The 20,667-nt window shown below is 34.8% G+C and overlaps 1 protein-coding gene across 2 annotated transcripts in view; it reads right to left on the bottom strand.

Moving 5' to 3' along the window:
* Nucleotides 1-20,667, bottom strand: part of LOC105484179 (importin 8) — a 67,628-nt gene that overhangs the window by 15,648 nt on the left and 31,313 nt on the right. For both annotated transcript variants that reach the window (XM_011745562.2, XM_071071957.1), the window contains 8 exons: nucleotides 20,431-20,520; nucleotides 18,658-18,823; nucleotides 17,499-17,659; nucleotides 16,337-16,462; nucleotides 12,563-12,629; nucleotides 8,221-8,346; nucleotides 7,445-7,542; nucleotides 4,420-4,515 (listed from right to left, as the gene is read on the bottom strand). In XM_011745562.2, coding sequence (XP_011743864.1) covers nucleotides 4,420-4,515; nucleotides 7,445-7,542; nucleotides 8,221-8,346; nucleotides 12,563-12,629; nucleotides 16,337-16,462; nucleotides 17,499-17,659; nucleotides 18,658-18,823; nucleotides 20,431-20,520 — 930 coding nt within the window. The remainder of the gene's footprint in view (nucleotides 1-4,419; nucleotides 4,516-7,444; nucleotides 7,543-8,220; nucleotides 8,347-12,562; nucleotides 12,630-16,336; nucleotides 16,463-17,498; nucleotides 17,660-18,657; nucleotides 18,824-20,430; nucleotides 20,521-20,667) is intronic.

The raw sequence follows: 20,667 nt of genomic DNA, 5'->3' as shown, positions 1-20,667 counted from the left end.
GGCTCACTGCAAACTCCACCTCTGGGTTCAAGTGATTCTCCTGCCTCAGCCTCCCAAGTAGCTGGGATTACAGGCGCATGCCACCACGCCCAGGTAATTTTTATATTTTTAATGGAGACAGGGTTTCACTATGTTGGCCAGGCTGGTTTTGAACTCCTAACCTCCGGCGATCCACCAACCTCAGCCTCCCAAAGTGCTAGGAATAAAGGTGTGAGCCACAGCACCCCACCACAAAAATGAACTTTGAAAACAGCAAATCAGCCATCATAATGCTTAAAGAATAAAAGAAACTACTGTTAAAGAAAGCTATGAGACAATATCTCAAAGATAAAATTTCAGTAAAGATACAGGCATTGTAAAAAAGAACCAGGCCAGGTGCGGTGGCTCACGCCTGTAATCCCAGCATTTTGGGAGACCTAGGTGGGTGGATTACCTGAGGTCAGGAGTTCGAGATCAGCCTGGCCAACATAGCGAAACCCCGTCTCTACTAAGAAAAAACGAAAATTAGCTGGTGTGGTGGTGCACGCCTGTAATCCCAGCTACTTGGGAGGCTGAAGCTCCAGAATCACTTGAACCCAGGAGGTGGAGGTTGCAGTGAGCCAAGATTGCACCACTGCACCCTAGCCTGGGTGACAGAGCAAGACTTCATCTCAAAAAAAAAAAAAAAAAAAAACAGAGAGAGAGAGAGAGAACCAAAACCAAATAGAAATTCTGGACTTAAGAAGTATGCAAACATCTCAAATCAATAATCTAACCTGTTACTTTAAAACACTGGAAAAAGAACAACTAAATGAAAAGCAAGCAGACAGAAAAAAATAAGGATTAAAGTGGAAACTAATGAAATGGAAAACAGAAAAATGGAGAACAAAACCAAAAGTTAGCTCTTTGAAAAAATCAAAATTGATAAACTTTTAACTCAACTAAGAAAAAAATAGAGAAGACTCTAATAACTAAACCCAGGAACAAAACAGGGTCATTACTATGGACCCTACAGAAACAAAAAGACATAAGGAAATACTATGAACCACATGCAACGAATTAGATAAATTACATTGAAAAATTCCAAGATGCAAACTATTGAAATGAATTTAAAAAGAAATGTAAACTACAAATAGATCTATAACAAATAAAGAGACTGAATTGGCCATTTAAAACTACCCACCAAAAACAAAACAAAACACAGACAAAAATAGGCCCAGATAATTTCGCTGCTAAATTCTACCAAACATTTAAAAAAGAAGAGCAATCCTTCACAACTGTTTGAACAAAGAGAAAGGATGAACACTTCCCAACTCAATGAGTCCAACAATACTGATACCAAAGCCAGACAACAAACATCATAAGAAAAGAACGTTAGAGATCAATATCTTATGTATCAATAGTATTTATGCACATAAATACTTTTTAAAAACTACCAGGAAATTTAATCTAGAAATATACACAGAGATCATATTTGATAAGTATGATTTACACCAGGAATGCAAGTTTGATTTAAAATCTGAAAATCAATTAAGGCAATACATTTCTATTCTAAAAGGACAAAAACCACATGATCATCTCAGTAGATGCAGAAAAAAGCATTCTGCAAAATTCAACACCCTTTCATGATAAAAGCAACAAGTCAGCAACAGTCAAGAACTGAACCTGACAAAGTGCATATATGAAAAGCCCACAGGTAACATCAGACTTAATGGTGAAAGACTGAACGTGTTCCCTCCTAAGACCAGGAACAAGATGAGATGTCTCTTTTCATCATAGCTATTCAACATTGCACTCCAGATTCTAGCCAGGGCAATTAGTCAAGAAAAATAAGGGGCACCCAAACTGGAAAGGTAAAACTTATTTGTAGATAATACGATCCTGTTTATAGAAAATCCTAAAGAATCCACTAAAACACTATTAAAATAGTTCAGCAAGGTTTCAGGATACAAGATAAACATGCAAAAACAATTATATTTCTATACACTCGCAACAAACCTGAAAATAAAACAACTCTATTTACAATAGCATCAAAAAGAAAATATATAAAAATAGTTTAGGAATAGAATTGAAAAACTTGTACTCTGATAACAACCAAACATTGTTGAAAGAAATTAAAGAAAACCTAAATAAAAGAAAGTCACCCCATGTTCAGGGATTGAAAGACTATTTTTAAAACAGAAATACTTCTCAAACTAATCTATAGATTCAGCACAATGCCTGTTACAATCCCAGCTGGCTTATTTACTGAAATTGACAAACAGATCCTAAAACTCGTATGAAAATTTAACGGACCCTGACTAGCCAAAACAATCTCACAAAAGAATGCAGTTACAGGACTCAAACCTCCTGACTTCAAAACTTACTACAAAACTAAAGTAATAAAGACAATGCAGTACTGAAATAAGAACAGATAAGTACATAAATCAAATAGAATGAGTACAGAAAAAACCCTCACATTGTGGTCAACTGATTTGACAAGAATGCCAAGACAATTCAATGGGGGAAAAAATAGTCTTTTCCACAAATGGTGCTGAAACAACTTCATAACTACATGCAAAAGAATTAAAATGCAGACCCCTCCTCACACTATGTACAAAAACTAACTCAAAATAGATCAAGAGTCTCTAAATGTAAGAAAAAAACTATAAAACTCTTAGAACAAAAGAGGATAAATCTTCATAACACTGGAGCTAGCAATGTTCCTTAAATATGGCAACGGCCGGGCACAGTGGCTCATGCCTGTAGTCACAGCATTTTTCTACGAAAATTAGCCAGGTGTAGCAGCACGTGCCTGCAGTCCCAGCTACTCAGGAGGCTGAGGTGGGTGGATTTGGATGTCAAGGCTACAGTGAGCCAAGATTGTGCCACTTCACTCCAGCCCAGGTGATAGAATGAGACCCTGTCTCCAAAAAAAAAAAAAAAAAAAAAAAGACACCAACCCCAAGCAATTTAAAAAAAAAAAAAGACATCATCAAAATTAAAAACATTTGTGCTTCAAAGGACACCATCAAGACAAATTGGGAGAAAATTTTGCAAATGATACCAGATAACAGGCTTCAATGTAGAATATATAATGAAGTCCAACAACTCAATAAATAGACAAGTAATTACAAATGAGAAAATGATCTGATTAGACATTTCTCCAAAAAAAGATATACAAAAGGCCAATCAGTACATGAAACATGCTCAAGATCATTAGCCATCATAAAAATGCAAATAAAAACCACAATGAGACACTACTTCACAAATGAAATAAGTGCTGGCAAAAACACAAAGAAATTGGAACCCTCTATCATTGCTGTAGGAATGGAAAATGGTGCAGCTGCTTTAAAAACAGTTTGACAGTCCCTCAAATGATTAAACACAGAATGACCATATTCCACTCCTAGGAAATGAAAACATATTCACACAAAAACTTGGACACAAGAGTTCCTAACAGCATTATTCATAATAGCCAAAAAGTAAAAATAACCCAAATGACCAACAACTGATGAATGGATAAAATGCGATTTAACCAAACAATGAAATACTATTTGGCATTAAAAGAAATAAAGTACCAATCCACACTACCACACAGATGAACCTTGAAAACCTATGCCAAGTGAAAGAAGCCAGTCACAAAGGACCACATATAAGATGATTCCATTTACATCAAATGCCCAGAATAAGCAAATCTATGGAGACAAAGCCATAGTGGTCGCCCAGAGCTTGGGGCAAGTGACTGTTAATGAGTTTTTTGGGAGAGGGGTGATGAAGTGTTCTAAAATTGTGATAACAGTTGCACAATTCTGTGAATACACTAAAAACCACGTATGTATACACTTTAAACGGGTGAACTGTATGGAATGTGAATTATATCTCAAAACTATTATAAGAAATACATAAAGCAAAACTTATAGAAAAGAAAAATTCACAATTTTACTTGAATATTTCAACATTTTTCTTAGTTATTGAACAACTTATCACAATAGTATCAAAAATTGCATTAATCTTGTTGAAAACAAGATTAAAAATGTATAACTTATGAAAAATATAAAGTATAAATTTTAGCCTTATAAAATGGTCAAGAAATACTTTTTTCTAGAGTACCTTAATTTCTGGTTAGAAAAGGTACCTAGGAATATTTAAATAGAATACACAAAAACAAAGGGAACATGAAAATCTCTGAGACTCCAACTGAGTAGCATTTACACACTTCATTTTTTTTTTGATAGCCCCTTACATTATTACATATTTTTCTGTGCATGCCTTTCTCAGCTACAATGCAAGGTACAGTTTCCAAACTACCTGGCTCTTTTTGTCATTTAAACAGGATTTGTACCAGAAAGCACAATCTATAGGCTGTCCTTTCCATTTTTCATCATAAACGAAAAGTCAAGCAGGCATGTAAACTTCAAATGTAACCATCAAGTAAGGTGCTTTCCAGACATACATTACCTGATCAATTCCCCTTCCTTTGCACTGAAGAATGATGACTTCCAGAAGTTTAGCTGCATGACACTCTGCATCTTCTCCTGCATCTCCACACAGTACCTGCAGTAATTACAATTTAGCTCAGCAGTAAATGGCACTGCGTAGAAGTTAATCAAGTCCACATGCACAAATGTCCCACATAAATTCAGCCATAGGAACCATAGCTTTGCTTGCTGTGCAAGTTTACCTCACCAACCCAAAGAATAATGGCCAAAATAAATTCCATCTATCATCTCATTTCTTATAAGGAGCAATAATTCACTATTTGACCTTAGATTAATAAAGTAGACTACATAAGCTAATTTTCCAGATAAATGAAGCTTCCCTTTAAAGGCACCAAAATTATAAAATGAAATCAAAACAAAACAAAATAATCTTATCAAACAATGAAACTATTTTTCTGTTCCTTTTGAATCCTGGTCCATATGAACCCATTTTTTTCATAACCACCATAATTTCATATTATATACCTTTCAATTCTCCAACATGAACTTCATAATTAGGAATATTTTTCATGGACATTGTAACCATTTACAACTATACAATATGACAGTAGGCGAATATAACAAGGTTACCAGACAGTTTCCCTATTATTAATCGTGTATTTTCACTACTATAAACAATTCCAAAATGTACATGTTCATACATAAAATGTGGAATATGACTGCCTTATAATAAGATTCTCAAAAAAGTTCCTAGAGTAGAGCATGCTTCTATTAAAAATTGTTTCAGATGAAAAAGAATAGACTTAAAGAAATAAGGGTGGGCCAGAAATTTAAAATATAGACAAAAAGACGTAACAGAGAGAAACCAAACACATATTCATTGAAAAAAGACTTAATGAAGTATGCAACTTTTGTGTAAGTTATTTTTAAGGAAAAAAAAAGCAAAATGTTAAAAATACTAGGAAAGAGACACAAATACAGACAAAGAAGGATTAGAAATAAGACTATAAAGAATACTGTATTCTTTACATTTAAAAGCTTAGATTCGATACTTTTCTAGAAAAATAAAATTTAAGAAAAATGAATTAAGAAATTCCAGATAATTCTGACAGATTTAACATTCCCATTTAATTTCATTCTCTCCCAAAATGCTATCAAAATGACAGTAAAGAGATTTTAAAGATGTACATATACAAAGAAAAAAAGTAGAGGTAATAGCAATAAACATTTTGGAAGCTGGAAAATAGCTGAATCATAAGCAGATATCAGGCAAAGCCAAGAATCAACTATATTTACATAAATTTAAAATGCTATCTCTACGACAGTGTATCACAGTCTAGCTTCCAAATGTGAATGGACTCTGGAACCAGGCTGCTTAGGTTCAAACCGCAGCTCTTCCACATATTAGCTGTGTTTTTAGAAAAGTTACTTAACCTCTTTGTTTGACTGTCCCCATCTATAAAATGGGAATAAAAGAACCTACTTCACGGGGTTGTATGATACAGAAAGAAAAAGAATTACTCCCTTTTCCCAAAATTGCATTTACTTGGGGGCCTTTCGTTTTGGTTTGCCAAAAGGAAAGAAAACAAAAATGTATCTTGTAATTTTTAAAATGGGCTCTGGAGTCAGACTAGGTTCAAATCTGCCTCCAACACATAGTAGCTATGTGATTACAACTATTTCCTAACCTCAGGCACAGTGCAAGAAATTATGTCATAGTTTCCTTTTGATACAAATGTGATACCTTCCTCATGATCTCAAAAGGTTAAGTTAATATTGTAGGGAGTACTTAGAAAATGTCTGGTATATATAATAAGAATTCAAATATTAGCTAGTATTAAAACTAGTATTTCATATTCACAAAATATTAAATATATTATAACTATTTGATAAGTATAAGGAAATCATTGTATCAATTTGACGGTATCTGCAAACATACAGGGAAGCTGTGAATTACTAATGGAATACACAGAACTGTTATACTTGTTTTCTTTCCCTCTTTCTCTATCAGCTACCTCTCTAACAGGGAAAACTGAAGATTGCCACGTGATTATGATTTAACAACATGGGTTATTCACAGAGGTAAATGAATCATTACAACTCACAGTTCAGCCCCTTCACTTTATACCTGAAGAAGCTTACTGACTTCCCAAAATTTCCCTGACTCTTTAGAACTAAACTAAGACCTAGACCTAAACCAGATATACTGATTATCAGTACAGAGCTCTTACCAGATTTTGGGTACACCCCTTCTAGTGAGGAAAAAAAAATGTGTTGTGGGGGTTGTACACTAGCTATTTTACTCCCAACTCTATGGCCAAACTTCTTGGTGTCTGGTTATCCCAGCTTTATAAAATCTGCCTGCCAGCTTTATGCAATATAATTTCAGTTTCACATTTATGTGTGTGTGTGTATACAGACATTTATTTATTTATTTATTTATTTATTTATTTATTTACCTAAAGGAGAAGAAAAACGTTATTTGCCAAAGATCCCAAAATATAACCACTAGTGGGCCAAATCTACCTTGTGGCAAAGACAACATGGTAGACAATCATGTTTGTGTATAAGGATAACAGTAGCCATTATGTACGTTGTACAGTATAGATTCTTGTTAAATGATGCTTTTCCAACTATTATAATTTTTATCTTAAGTTGTTTATGCTCAGGTTACCTACATCTAGTGGCTTCCAATATATATATTAAATTAAAAAATAAAAAAGATCATTCCATTTGTCACTGATTAACAAAATGTGTGGTTAATTTTCCTAGCACTTTTCTTTAATCAAGTAGAAAATTCATTTCCAAAAGAAAAAAACACAAAGTAAAAAGCAGATATAAAAGTGGCAAACATTCATAAGCACGACACACAATATGAAACTTTCAAATCCCAAAGATCCTTTTGAAAATACAAATGAAAGAATATATGTTGATGAAGATAATGCAGAACTAAATGTATAAGAAACAAACTGAAAAAGTATCCTGAAGCAAAACAGGCAAACATTAGCAAGAACCACTGCAACAATAGATAAGGACATGCTTACCTTCCTACACATTGTAAAAAGAATTTCTAAATGTTTTGGATTTGATAATAAGGTATCTGTATCTATTGTCACATAATTATGGAGGAGAGGCATCATGTCTGAAAAAAAATCAAAAATTCAAATGAGACTTGAGTGACAGGAATAGAAATAAATTATTCCCACTGAAACCACATTTCTGTAGCACCCACACATTAGTATCTTCCCATGCAAGCACAAAAGGCTAGAAATGAAAGTAATAAGTCTGCTGTATATTTATAGATGGGGAAAATGTAAAGCAGAAAGACTAAGATGCTCATCATTTATGAAGCAATTGAGCTGAATTTTTTCCCTTTCTCCACTGCACACTCATCCCTATCTGACATATTTTATATTTTCTTGCTCATTTGTCTGAGTGATTCCCTACCCTCCCATCATCTCCATTAGAATGTAAGCTTCACAAGGGAAAAGGCTGTTTATTTTGCTCACTGCTGGATTACTGAGCTTAAAATAGGGCTTAGAATATACTTGGTGTCCATAAAATACTTATTAAATTAACATATGGATATATGTTCTGGTCATAAACTAACTTAAGACTCCATAAGAAATACAGCCTATCTCCTCTGCCTATATACCTAGGTCTGAAAAACACTGCTACAATAGCCCCAGCTTTCATGTGACCAGGAAATAAACACATTTTCTGGTCAATATTGGAATCGTATGTGTTTTTATTTCAGGTGTCGACAGGAAGTAATATCTAGACACAGAAAAGCAAAAATTTTATATGGTCAAAGCCATACCTGTAAAGTATTCAAAGCAATCCTGCTGAAACACTTCATATAGTATACCTAGAAGCTGCCACATTTGAGGGGAAATACTGTGGCAGGTTAAACTGTATGCCAGGGAAAGAATTTCTTCATAGAATTCTGGAAGAAAATCTCTAGTTAGAATGCTAGGAAATAGCAAAAGTTAAAACAAAGACCACACAGAGGAGGGTTTAGACTACCTACGCACACATAGTCCTCCTCTATACAATGTACTCATAAACTTCCCTTTCTCAGTATTTGTATCTTCGGCTATGTATCTGCCAGCTTCCATTTCTTACCAAGATCTGCCCCTCTGGTTCAATAAGGCAAGGCAAAAATGTTTTCACTAAACTTTCTTATACTATTGAAAAAATAAAGTTGTTTCTGCTTTATTATATATATTTACAAAACTGTATTAGAAATAGATACAAGAAGGAATAGATTATCATTCCTCTTTCATGTCGAGGATTTAAAATGTACAAATAATTAATAATATTCTTTGGAGAGCTTAATTATATCAGACTAAAGTATCTACCTATCTCAAATTTATACTTTTACTAACAACTATACACCAGGCAGTATTCTGTCAATTTACAAAACCTGTAAAACATACAGTATTCTTCAAGTTAATCAAGACAATAAGACCCACTATAAAGTAGAAGAGTTCAAAGGAAATGTTCTTATACTCACAAATATCATTATTCTCAGTCAAAAGTAAATTATATCTACACGTACAACCAGGAAACACAAACCTCAACAAAAATTTCAAATAGTTCCTACCACATCACTGAGCAAAGAAGTCTAGCCGGGCGCGGTGGCTCAAGCCTGTAATCCCAGCACTTTGGGAGGCCGAGACGGGCGGATCACGAGGTCAGGAGATCGAGACCATCCTGGCTAACACAGTGAAACCCCGTCTCTACTAAAAAATATAAAAAACTAGCCGGGCGAGGTGGTGGGCGCCTGTAGTCCCAGCTACTCGGGAGGCTGAGGCAGGAGAATGGCGTAAACCCGGGAGGCGGAGCTTGCAGTGAGCTGAGATCCGGCCACTGCACTCCAGCCTGGGCGACAGAGTGAGACTCCGCCTCAAAAAAAAAAAAAAAAAAAAAAAAAAAAAGAAGTCTAACTTGAAAGGTTTTTCTCTTATAAAAACCAGCATTCACCCTGGAAACTTGATTAAAGTTTCTCTAATATTACTTAAAACTTGATATTTTCAAAAGCTAGCAAAATAAAATGGAAATTACAAATATTGAGAAATAATTTACGTAAGGAAATCATTTGAAAAATAAATTATCTAAATACAGAATTTCTAAAAGTTCTAGCATGGCACTGGTATAAAAACAGACACACAGACCAATGGAACCAATTACAAAGCCTAAAAGTAAATCTACCCATTTAGGGTCAATTAATTTTCAACAAAGATGCCAAAAACACACAATGGAGACAGGACAGTCTCTTCAATAAATGGCACTGGGAAAATTAAATATCCATTTGCAAAAAATCAAATTAGACCCTCATCTTATACCATATACAAAAATCTACTAGATATTAATTAAATACTTAAGCTTTAAGACCTGACATGATAAAACTACTAGATTAAAAACATAGGGGAAAAGCTTCATGGAAACTTGGAACACTGGTCTGGGGAATGATTTTTTTTTTTTTTTTTTGATACGAGGATATGATCCCAAAGCACACACAACAAAAGCAAAAACAGAAAAATAGGATTACATCAAACTAAAAGACTTTTGCATAGCAAAGAAAACAATTCACAGAATGAAGAGACAACCTCCAAAATGAGAGAAAATATTTAAAACCTATATCAAATGAAGATTTAGTATCCAAAACATATAAGGAACTCAAATCATTCAGTAGAAAGAAAATAACCCAGCTTAAAAATGGGCAAAAGAACTGAATGGATATTTCTCAAAAGATTATATAAAAACGGCCAACGGCCGGGCGCGGTGGCTCAAGCCTGTAATCCCAGCACTTTGGGAGGCCGAGGCGGGCAGATCACAAGGTCAGGAGATCGAGACCACAGTGAAACCCCGTCTCTACTAAAAATACAAAAAATTAGCCGGGCGCGGTGGCGGGCGCCTGTAGTCCCAGCTACTCAGGAGGCTGAGGCAGGAGAATGGCGGGAACCCGGGAGGCGGAGCTTGCAGTGAGCCGAGATCGCGCCACTGCACTCCAGCCTGGGCAACAGCGTGAGACTCCGTCTCAAAAAAAAACAAACAAAAAAAAACGGCCAACGTATATAAAAAAATATTTTAAATCACTAATCATGGGGGAAATGCAAATCAAAACCACAACGAGATACCACCTCATATCTACGAGGATGTCTATTATCAAAAAGACAAAAGTTAAATGCTGAAGGGGATGTAGAGAAAAAGGAAACTGTTGTATACTCTTGGTGAGAGAGTAAAAATAGCAACTGTGGACAGCAGTATGGAGGTTCCTCAAAAAATTAAAAATAGAACTACCATATGATCAAGTCATCCTAGTACTGGGTATATATACAAAGGAATTAAAATCAGGATCTTGAAGAGATAATGTGCCCTCCTATGTTCACTGAAGCATGTTTCACAATAACCAAGATATGAAAATACTTAAGTGTCCACTGACAGATGAACAGATAAAGAAAATGTCGTATTTATACATGATAGAGTACTAGTCCACCTTAAAAAAAAAGAAAATCCTGTTATTTGCAACAACAGAGATGGACACACTATGCTAAGCGAAATAAGCCAAAACAGAACTTTCAGAAATTCTTTTATTATTAATTAAAGGCCATAGTTTACATTAAGGTTCACTCTTTGCATTGTTCATTCTAAGGGTTTTGACAAATGTATAGTGACATTTGTTCATCATTATTGTATCATACAGAGTAGTTTCACTGCCTAAAACTTCTGTGCTCTAACCTATTCATCCTGCCCTCTCCCCCATCCCCAAACCCTGGCAACCACTGGTCTTTTTATTGAAAGATGTACTTTTTAAAAATACCTTGAATTGACAAATAAAAATTGTACATATGAAGTATACACCATTTTGAAATACGTATTTTGTGGAATGACTAAATCTGGCATCCATTACTTCACATAGCTTTTCATGGTGACACCACTTAAAATCTACTCTTAGCAATTTTCAAGTATATAATACATTGTTATTAACTATGGTCACCATTTTGACCAACATCTCCCCTCCCTCCACTTCCTGCTAACTAAATTCTGTTCTTTCTATGAGTTTGGGATCTTGTGGTATCTGTCTTTCTGTGCCTGGCTTATTTCACTTAGCATAAAGTCCTCCAGATTCACCCATGTTGTCACAAATGACAGGATTTCCTTTTTAAGGCTGAATAGTATTCCACTGTTTATATCTACCATGTTGTATTCAAGTACTCTTAAAATATTATTCACATATATTAGCAGTGCATGCTCAACTTTTTACTAACAGAGTGAACAATAAAAAGCCTGGAGACAACTGCTCTTAATCAGAGACATGGTTTTCCTGCATCCTTCTATCTGAGTACTACACAGCTTGCATCTCTCTCACACCCATATGACGTGGGGCTAGCATCTTCAAAATGCTTGAATACAATGGAAGACTCACCTCCTCTACAAAATTCCCATCAGCTTGTAACATCTAACATTGGTTACTGATTCTACTCAGAAGTCAGATACCATAATAGACAACAGGACAATTAACTCATACTTTATTTGAGACAGCATCCCACTCTGTTGTCCAAGGGGAGTGCAGGGGCACAATCACAATTCATGGCAGCCTCTACCTGCCAGGCTCATGTGATCCTCCCCACCTCAGCCTACTGAGTAGCTGGCACCACAAACACATGCCACCACACTCAGCTAATTTTTTGTAGAGACAGTGTTTCACCATGTTGCACTGGCCGGTCTTGAACTTCTGGGCTCAAGCAGTTCACCCACCTCAGCCTCCCAAACTACTAAGATTACAGGTGTGAGCCGTGGTGCCCAGCCATTTCACATTTCTGATTTTAAAAAATGCCTATTAAACATTTTTCGATCCAAGATTAAAGTAACCTCACCTAAACCTCATCACAGTTCATTTCTAGCAATGTACAATTTAAAATTACTGTCCTTTAAAGTTCCAAAACCAAAAATTTTTCATTGGATGCATTAATTTTTTTAGCTCTAAATGAAAATACAGATATTTAACACTAGAAAGGACATCCAAAAATTAAAGTGATTATGCTTCTCTTTCTCAAATTGTCAATCTTGTTAAATCTGAAGGGCTAAAATTATACTTTGAGTTCAAATTTTTAAAATTTTTTCAATTTATCTTTTTATTTAACCTTTGAACTTACCAATTACATGTTTCTGCAGAACAAGATCAATGATCCGTAGACAGATATTCTCTAACTGCTGCGTAATCTAAAGATAAATTTTAAATATTAAGCTTAAAATTATAATATATAAATTTAATATCGTGCCAATAAAAATATCAACAGGACATTTTTCAGACGGTAACCTGACAAGTTAATTCTAAACTTCATGTGAAAAAGTAAACATGCAAGAATACTCAGAAAATTTTGAAAAATAGACTAATGACAGAAATGGGGGTTAAATCCATAACAAACTTAACGATTTAGTTCCTTACCATGTATTTTATACCAAAATAAATTCCTAATGGATAAAATATTTCAGTGTGAAGAAATAAACCATAAAAAAAATAATAAAAACAATTCTTGTATAATCCTGAAAAGGGAAAGTGACTCAAAGCCCAGAAATAATTTTTAAAAAAATGAAATCATCTAACTAAAAAATTAAAAACTTTTGCATGGGGCATTGGGAAGTCAAAAAAATAAGTGAAATATTTTCAAATGGTATCACAAAGATCAAATTCCCCTTATATAAAATTAATTTTTTAAAATTGAAATACAATAGAAAATGTGTGTTTTTTAAAATAATCTTTGCCTGTGTTTATAAAAAGATGTTCATTATAATACACGGTAAGGGTACAAATTCCAAGTGCAACATTAACAATTTTGACCTTTTAAAACTGGCAATGATCACAATTATGGGGCTGGGAAGAAAGACCCTGTTTGTATATTGATTTGTGGAGTGTAAACGGTACATACAATGAAGGACAAGTTGGCAACATCCTTCAAACTTACCCATACAAATCACGATGCAACCCAGCAATTCCACTTGAAGGGATTTACCCTTTACACATATTATGTGTGCAAAACAACACGTAAAAAGCCATTCATTCGTTTCAGCAATGTTTGTGATTACTAGCAATCAAATGTCCATTTAAACAAGAGACAGTTAAATTATATCCACTAAACAGGGACTGGTGAAATAAATTTGACACATCATACAAGGGAATATTAAGTAACCATTAAAAATATATAACTTTATTGACATGGAGAGATCACCAAGATATATTAAGTAAAAAATGGCAAATAAAAACTGTGTATAGCATGCTAGCATTTTCATAAAAGAAAAATATACACGTTCACTTTTTGCTTATATGTTAACAGAAAAGTCTCTAGAAGGGCACAAAAACCTGGTTTAAAAAAAAAAAAGGAAAAACATAGCTACTTCAGAGAGGAGAATTAGATAGCTGGGGAGTTGAGTGAGAAGGTAAAATTTCAATGAATTTTCTTTTCACATCTTTTTAATTTTTCAACATATGTTTGTATCAAATATTTTAAAATAAGTTAAAATCCATGGCGGGTTACATTTTTCATGTAAACGTCCTATTTCAACTGTCAAGTATATTCTAATATTCAACTTAAACCACTGTCTTAAGGTTCAAATGATCCAAAATTTCCCAGTTTAAAAAAACTGTCAATAAGGTTAAAATCATTAAACAAAAATGCATATGCTTAAGCACCTATTTTAGATTCACAATCTTGTGTTTCATACACTATTTGTCAGTGTTTCATAAATGTGCTTTTTCCTTTTAAGGATATATTTTTTTCAAAGTTTGCTTTTAATAAGTTAAAGCTCAAAATCTTGGTCAGGAGACCAAGATGCCAGTTGGTTTTGCCTGTAATTATTCATGGCCTTGGTAAAGCCATTTAGCTGAAGGCTTTAGGTGGTTTTTTTTTTGTCTTTAGGTAAGGATGCTGTATTAGTGTGTCTCAATTTTCACCCACGCCTCTCTTGATAATTACAATAAGTTCACATGTCCCTTTAATATTATTTGGAATTCAAAATAAATTTAATATCAAGAGAAAAAATAAAAACAAAATGATGCTGTTTTGTTTTTAAACTATCCCTGCAGCTCATTCTTCCATGCCCCACACACACTTGTGAAAACTGGACGAGGTTATTTCTAAGGTTTCTTCAAATTTAAAATACAAGTTCTAAGTATAAGACAAAAGAACAATCCCTTAAATTTACTTGTAATTTTGTAATTTAATTTGGAACATCTCACTGTTACCAAGAGGACCACCTAGTTTCAATACAGAAGGACGCAAAAATAAAATAATGAAAATGAAAATAAAAATTAAGCCCTTTAGGCATATGAAGACTAGTCTAGAAGAGCATCAAGCCATTTTTAAGAACCAAGTCAGCCAGGCACAGTGGTTCATGCCTATAATCCCAGCACCTTGAGAAGCCAAGGCGGGCATATCACTTGAGGTCAGCAGTTCCAGGCCTGCCAGGCCAACATGGTGAAACCCCTTCTCCACTAACAATACAAAAATTAGCCTGGGGGGTGGCAGGCAGCTACTCGGGAGGCTGAGGCAGGAGAATCACTTGAACCGGGAGGCTGAGGTTGAAGTGAGCTGAGATCATGCCACTGCACTCCGGCCTGGGCAACAGAGCAAGACTTGTCTCAAACAAATAAATAAAAACCAAGTCATCTTCCGTTGGCACGTGATAAACACAGGATAAACCAACAGCTACATGGCTTAACAATGCTATTTAAAGTAGTGGTAGCAGCCAGGCATGGCAGCTCACGCCTATAATCCCAGCACTTTGGGAGGCTGGAGCAGGTGGATCACCTGAGGTCAGGAGTTCAAGACGAGCCTGGCCAACATGGTGAAACCACATCTCTACTGAAAATATAAACAGTAGCTGGGTATGATGGTGCACACCTGTAGTCCCAGCTATTCAGGAGGCTGAGGCAGGAGAATTGCTTGAACCTGGAAGGTAGAAGTTGCAGTGAGCCAAGATCATGTCACTGCACGCCAGCCTGGGTGACAGAGTGAGACTGTCTCAAATAAGAAATAAATAAATAAAGTAGTACTAGCACCTGCTTCCTAAGTGTTCACCTTATAAAACAATAATTGCCATCAGTGCCAAACAAGTCAACTTGCACTCACAGAAGCAATGAACAAAAATCTAATTTGAGTTAAGGAGAGGCCATGGGATACTTGGGAAGAAGCTGGAGGTTTTAAATGGGGATAAAATGATACATTATCAAAATGATCTGACTACAAACCCAAATGTACAACTTACTAGCTCTGGGACCATGAGCAAGTTTCTTAAATCCACCTGAACTTTGTTTCTGCTTCTGCAAAACAGACTACCATTACCTGTGCTATCTATGTCGTGGTGGCATTAGTAAGATCATATCAGCTGATGGATGTGAAAGCACTAGATAAATAACTGTATAAAGCCTTATCCCAATAACATTCTGGAATTCAGTTGAGTATGCTTTTCAGCTCTTTCACTTATTCCTTTCCATTTTTACAGTACTTGTTATACCAGAATTCTGTTCCATCACCTAACACTTGCCACTGTGATTGGACTGCTGTCTGTCACTCTCTACCAAGAATTCTAGATTGTTGGTTCCCAGAAAGCTGGGCTCATTTCTTATTCAATTTGGTATTCCCCAAGAACCTAGCCTGGTACATAGCAGATATGCTTAACTGAACTCAAATTAATATAAAGGAATACACTATATACTTTCTAATATTTACATTATATTACAAATATTACAATATAATATTATAATGTTAGCCATTTAAATATGTTTCTTTAAAACGTGAGGGCAATTTTTAAAGCCTAGCAAGATAACTAAGTAGCAGTTTAAAAGTGGAGACTTCAAAATTCATGCCCACTGATCACATAAATTTCAGTTAAATGCCACTATTGTATCATAAACCACAAAGAAATCTCACCTCTTTATGATCTTCTACAACTGTTAAGATAGTATCAATGGTATGTAAAATTCCCATAGCCATTACTGTTTTGTCTTCGACTTCTTCATATTCATCACTTTGAAGAACTTTGCCAAATATCTCAGCCTATGAAAATAACATTAAAGTATTCCATTAGTACTGTTATGCTCCCCCTTTATAAAAGCAAAATGGCAGTGTCACACATCTAAAGTCTACATTGCTCAAACTTTGAAGTCTGCACTTTGCTGACTGAATCATCTCTCTTCTTAAAATAACAGAACCTGTCATGTTTTAAGTATAGCTATTTACATTAGCTATTATATCCAGAGAGCTAATATTTAACTTCTAGTTGTCACTAAGCAAGTAAAATCACAATCAAGGACAAGTGAAATCAAGTAATACTAAAAAGAAAAATGCAATAGAAGATTGAGAAGTCAAGGAATCACTTAGAAAATGAAACAAAAAAAACAGACATAGAAAACAGGAGGAAAAGTTTTAAAAAGAATTAGAGACACAGTCCAGATGTAATTCTCCACATCAGGAAATACAGAACAGAAAAAAAAATAGTAACGAGAAATTTATCAAAAAAGTAAAACAATAAATTGCCCCAAACTGAAGGAAATGAACTTCCTCATTCAAAGCCCAGAAATTAAAAATTTAGAAGGCACATCATAAAATTTCAGAATATTCTAGATGAAAGAAATTATCCTAATTATTAAAGTCTAATTAACTATAGAAATATCAGAATAATTTTTTTATCAATATTTCAGTTACAGTCATGCATCGCTTAACATGGATATATTTTGAGAAATGTGTCGTTAGGCAATTTCATCCTTGCTTGAACATCATTGAGTGTACTTAGGCAAATCTAGATGGCATAGCCTACTGCTCCATGGCCACAAACCTGTACAGTTTGTTATTGTAGTGAATACTCAGGCAATCATGACACAATGGAATATCTGTATCTAAACATAGAAAAGGTACAGTAAAACTACAGTATTATAATCTTATGAGTGTACCATCGTATACGCAATCTGTCATTGACTGAAATGTTGTTATGCAGCACATGACTGTACAAATAGAACTGAACTCCACATTTTGGAGTTTATTTAGATTACTCAAGGTTTCTAAACCAAATTAACATAAAACTGCCCAGTCTTACCAAGTGTTGGGTCATATCAACAGCAATTGAGGCTACCTCTTGACTGTATTCACATATCATCTTCTGGATGACATTAGTAACATCATCATTTTCTGTCTCTCTAACAATGTGCAACAGTTCCTGCATAATAGGCCTCACATGTGGCTTCATATATTCCTTAGCTAATTCAATAAAACAAACAAAAGTAATAAAAATTACCATGCCCAGATGATAAAAGGAATTAATTTGGTCACAAGGTCAAGTGACCCAGGGTAATACCTAAATTAGGTTCTAGATACACACTTGCTCTGTGGTAAGTTACAAAGCTGTACCAAAATAATGTTCACCAATATATCAATTCCCCAAGAGTAATATAAGGATAAGAAGTTCTGCACAGGAGAGAACTGTCCTGTGCAGAAACTATCCCAAAATACTAATAGTCCCCACTGAGAAATTCTAATTATACATACACTTGGTCATCAGAATGACTTGGAAAACATGAATCAGTTCTCAGGACAAGTTATAAAAAAATCATGTACTTGAAGACTATCCAGAACACTGATGGGGCCCCTTCCCTGCCCCAGGCCATCTCTACCACCCTCCTTTGCCATGTATACAATATCCAATCCTCCCACTGAAACACTGTTGAATAGAGGCAAACTAGGTTCATGTTCTTTGTAAAGCTGAACTTACTTTCAAAGGTTTATTTGAACTTTCATCAGAACACTCTGAACAAATGAGACTCTGTTATCACTCATGAGAAATACTACTTGCTACTTTCAAAACTAGGGGAATCAGAATCCTAGAGGTAAAAGGAATCATGAAGTCATCCAGTCCAACTCCCCTAAACTTAAATATGTGGAAACCTGAGCCTTGACAGATCACGCACCTTGCCCAGGTTTCCATGGCAAGTTAGTAGCAAAATCAAAACTGGGCCCAGGTCACTTTACACCCAGCCTATCCTAGCGCCCCACAATGATTAACATGCTTCCTAATCTAAAATTTTGAAAACTACAGTCAATAGCAACACCTAAAAAGGACAAGAATAAACTACAAAATTCTGAGAGGGCAAACTCAGAATTCCAAACCCTGAACCCTCAGACATGGAGATGCATCCTCATTAGGGAAGAAAGTAAATGAAATTATTTGAGAAAACGTCTGAAAGGTATTTTGGCTTTACCTTGTATCTGGTTAGAAATTAAGGACTGAAGAGCAAGGGCAGCTTCAACTTTGACAGGCATCTCTTTATCTTCAATCAGGCTCTTCTTCGCTAATTCAACTGCATTTCTTAGATTGAGCTCATTATGGAACTTCAAAGAACTAAATGCATGAAGTACCCAGCAAGACTGTATTATTAAAAAAGGTAAGTAGGGAGCTATTAGGATTATAGCATTCTGTAATAATGTCACAGATATAGGAACTTCTTAGTAACATATCATCAATTCTATGAAGAAATGTTTGCTTTTGGGGTAATATAGTAGCCTTAGTTTCTAATTTCTACATCCCCCTTTTTACAAGTAAGGCATTTTCATTACTTCTAAATTACCCATATGCAATAATGTTTTTCATGGGAAAGAGAAAAAGAAGCCAAATATGTCTTTGAAAAAAAATCTATTTATGCTTTTAATAAATATTATAACTCATAATTAATGTATTATATGTAAAAGCAACTCTAAACCAGTATGTGAAATTCATTTGTCACACTTAGGTAAAACATTATTCTCCCTTACACTAACTGGTTTAGCAAACTTCCTTTTTTTCAGTCACATAGGTACCAAAAATTTTAAACTTGGTATAGATGATCACATTTTAACTATTAGACCACAGAATCATTATTATATTTTACTCTCTGTGTGCATCAAACACAATCAACAGAAATTAATTTTAGTTACTAAAGACTTTTAGCAAGAGAATCACAATTCATACAACTTCTCAAAGGTAGGAGCCCAACTGTAAAAATACTCATGGGCTCTCAGCGTCCCTACTCCACATTTGTCCAGATATCTCGCTAGTAACTATTATTTTATAAAATGCTTACTAGCGTACAAGGCATTGTTAATATATGTTGTTTTAAGCAAGACATTTTTTGTGCTGATATATTTACAAAGAGAAATACTAGGCTCTTGAATAAAAGTCCTGTTTCTATTTCTCCATAAAATACATTGATTCTAAAAGAAAGTATACACATAGAGCACAATTTCACATGCATTATTAATCTCTCCATTTTACTAAGGCAAATCTACCTAATATACTGAAAATCAAATTCAAGTTCTTAGCTAATCCAGAATTTCACATCATTTTATACACAAAATAAATCCATTTGTGAATTTAAATTGTATGACTGCTATAAAATCACCTTTCTCATTGCATGTTTTACATATGCAACAAGTGAGGCTAGGGTGACAAATGAAATAAAACCAGCAGGAAATAAAATCCATAAATCTTTTCCTTTTTTTTTTGAGATAGGATCTCACTGTCGCCCAGGCCGCAGTGCAGTGGCACAATCTCTGCTCACCACAACGTCCGCCTCCCGGGTTCAAGCAATTCTCCTGGCTCAGCTTCCCTAGTAGCTGGGATTACATGTACCCGCCACAAAGTCCAGCTAATTTTGTGTATTTTTGTAGAGATGGGGTTTCACCATGTTGGCCAGGCTGGTCTCAAACTCCCCATCTCAAGTGATCCACCCGCCTCAGCCTCTCAAAGTGCTGGGATTACAGGCATGAGCCACTGCGTCCGGCCCATAAATCTTTTTCTTTAATAGTCTGTCCTTTATTCAGCTGATGTGACCATAGGCAGACATTCTAATTGACTCTATTTCATCTCAATATGTGGTAAAAGGTCAATTTATCCAAAAACATTTATTTGAATAATTATCTTATGAAGATTTAAGATACATAACAGAAATATGTATGAGAAATGAGAAACTTATTTAACAGAAATATGAAACACTTACTCTAGCTCGAAGATATCCCAGGTTAGACAATAATAATGGAAATACATGATTTTGTAGAAACAACTCCATTTGGTCCTTGAATAAACTCTTCTATTAGGAAACAAATTTCAACTTATCAGTTTCTTTTTCATATGTAAGAATCACTTCCTAATCAAGTATGTTTACTACGACTTGCATTTAATATACTTCTACTTATAATTTTGTGAAATTATTTGACCTATATGTTGCATGTTTTAA

This window comes from Macaca nemestrina, chromosome 10 (genome assembly GCF_043159975.1).
Source record: "Macaca nemestrina isolate mMacNem1 chromosome 10, mMacNem.hap1, whole genome shotgun sequence".
Lineage (NCBI taxonomy): Eukaryota > Metazoa > Chordata > Mammalia > Primates > Cercopithecidae > Macaca > Macaca nemestrina.
The sequence above is the reverse complement of the archived record's forward strand: the minus strand, read 5'-3'. Positions and strand labels throughout refer to the sequence as shown.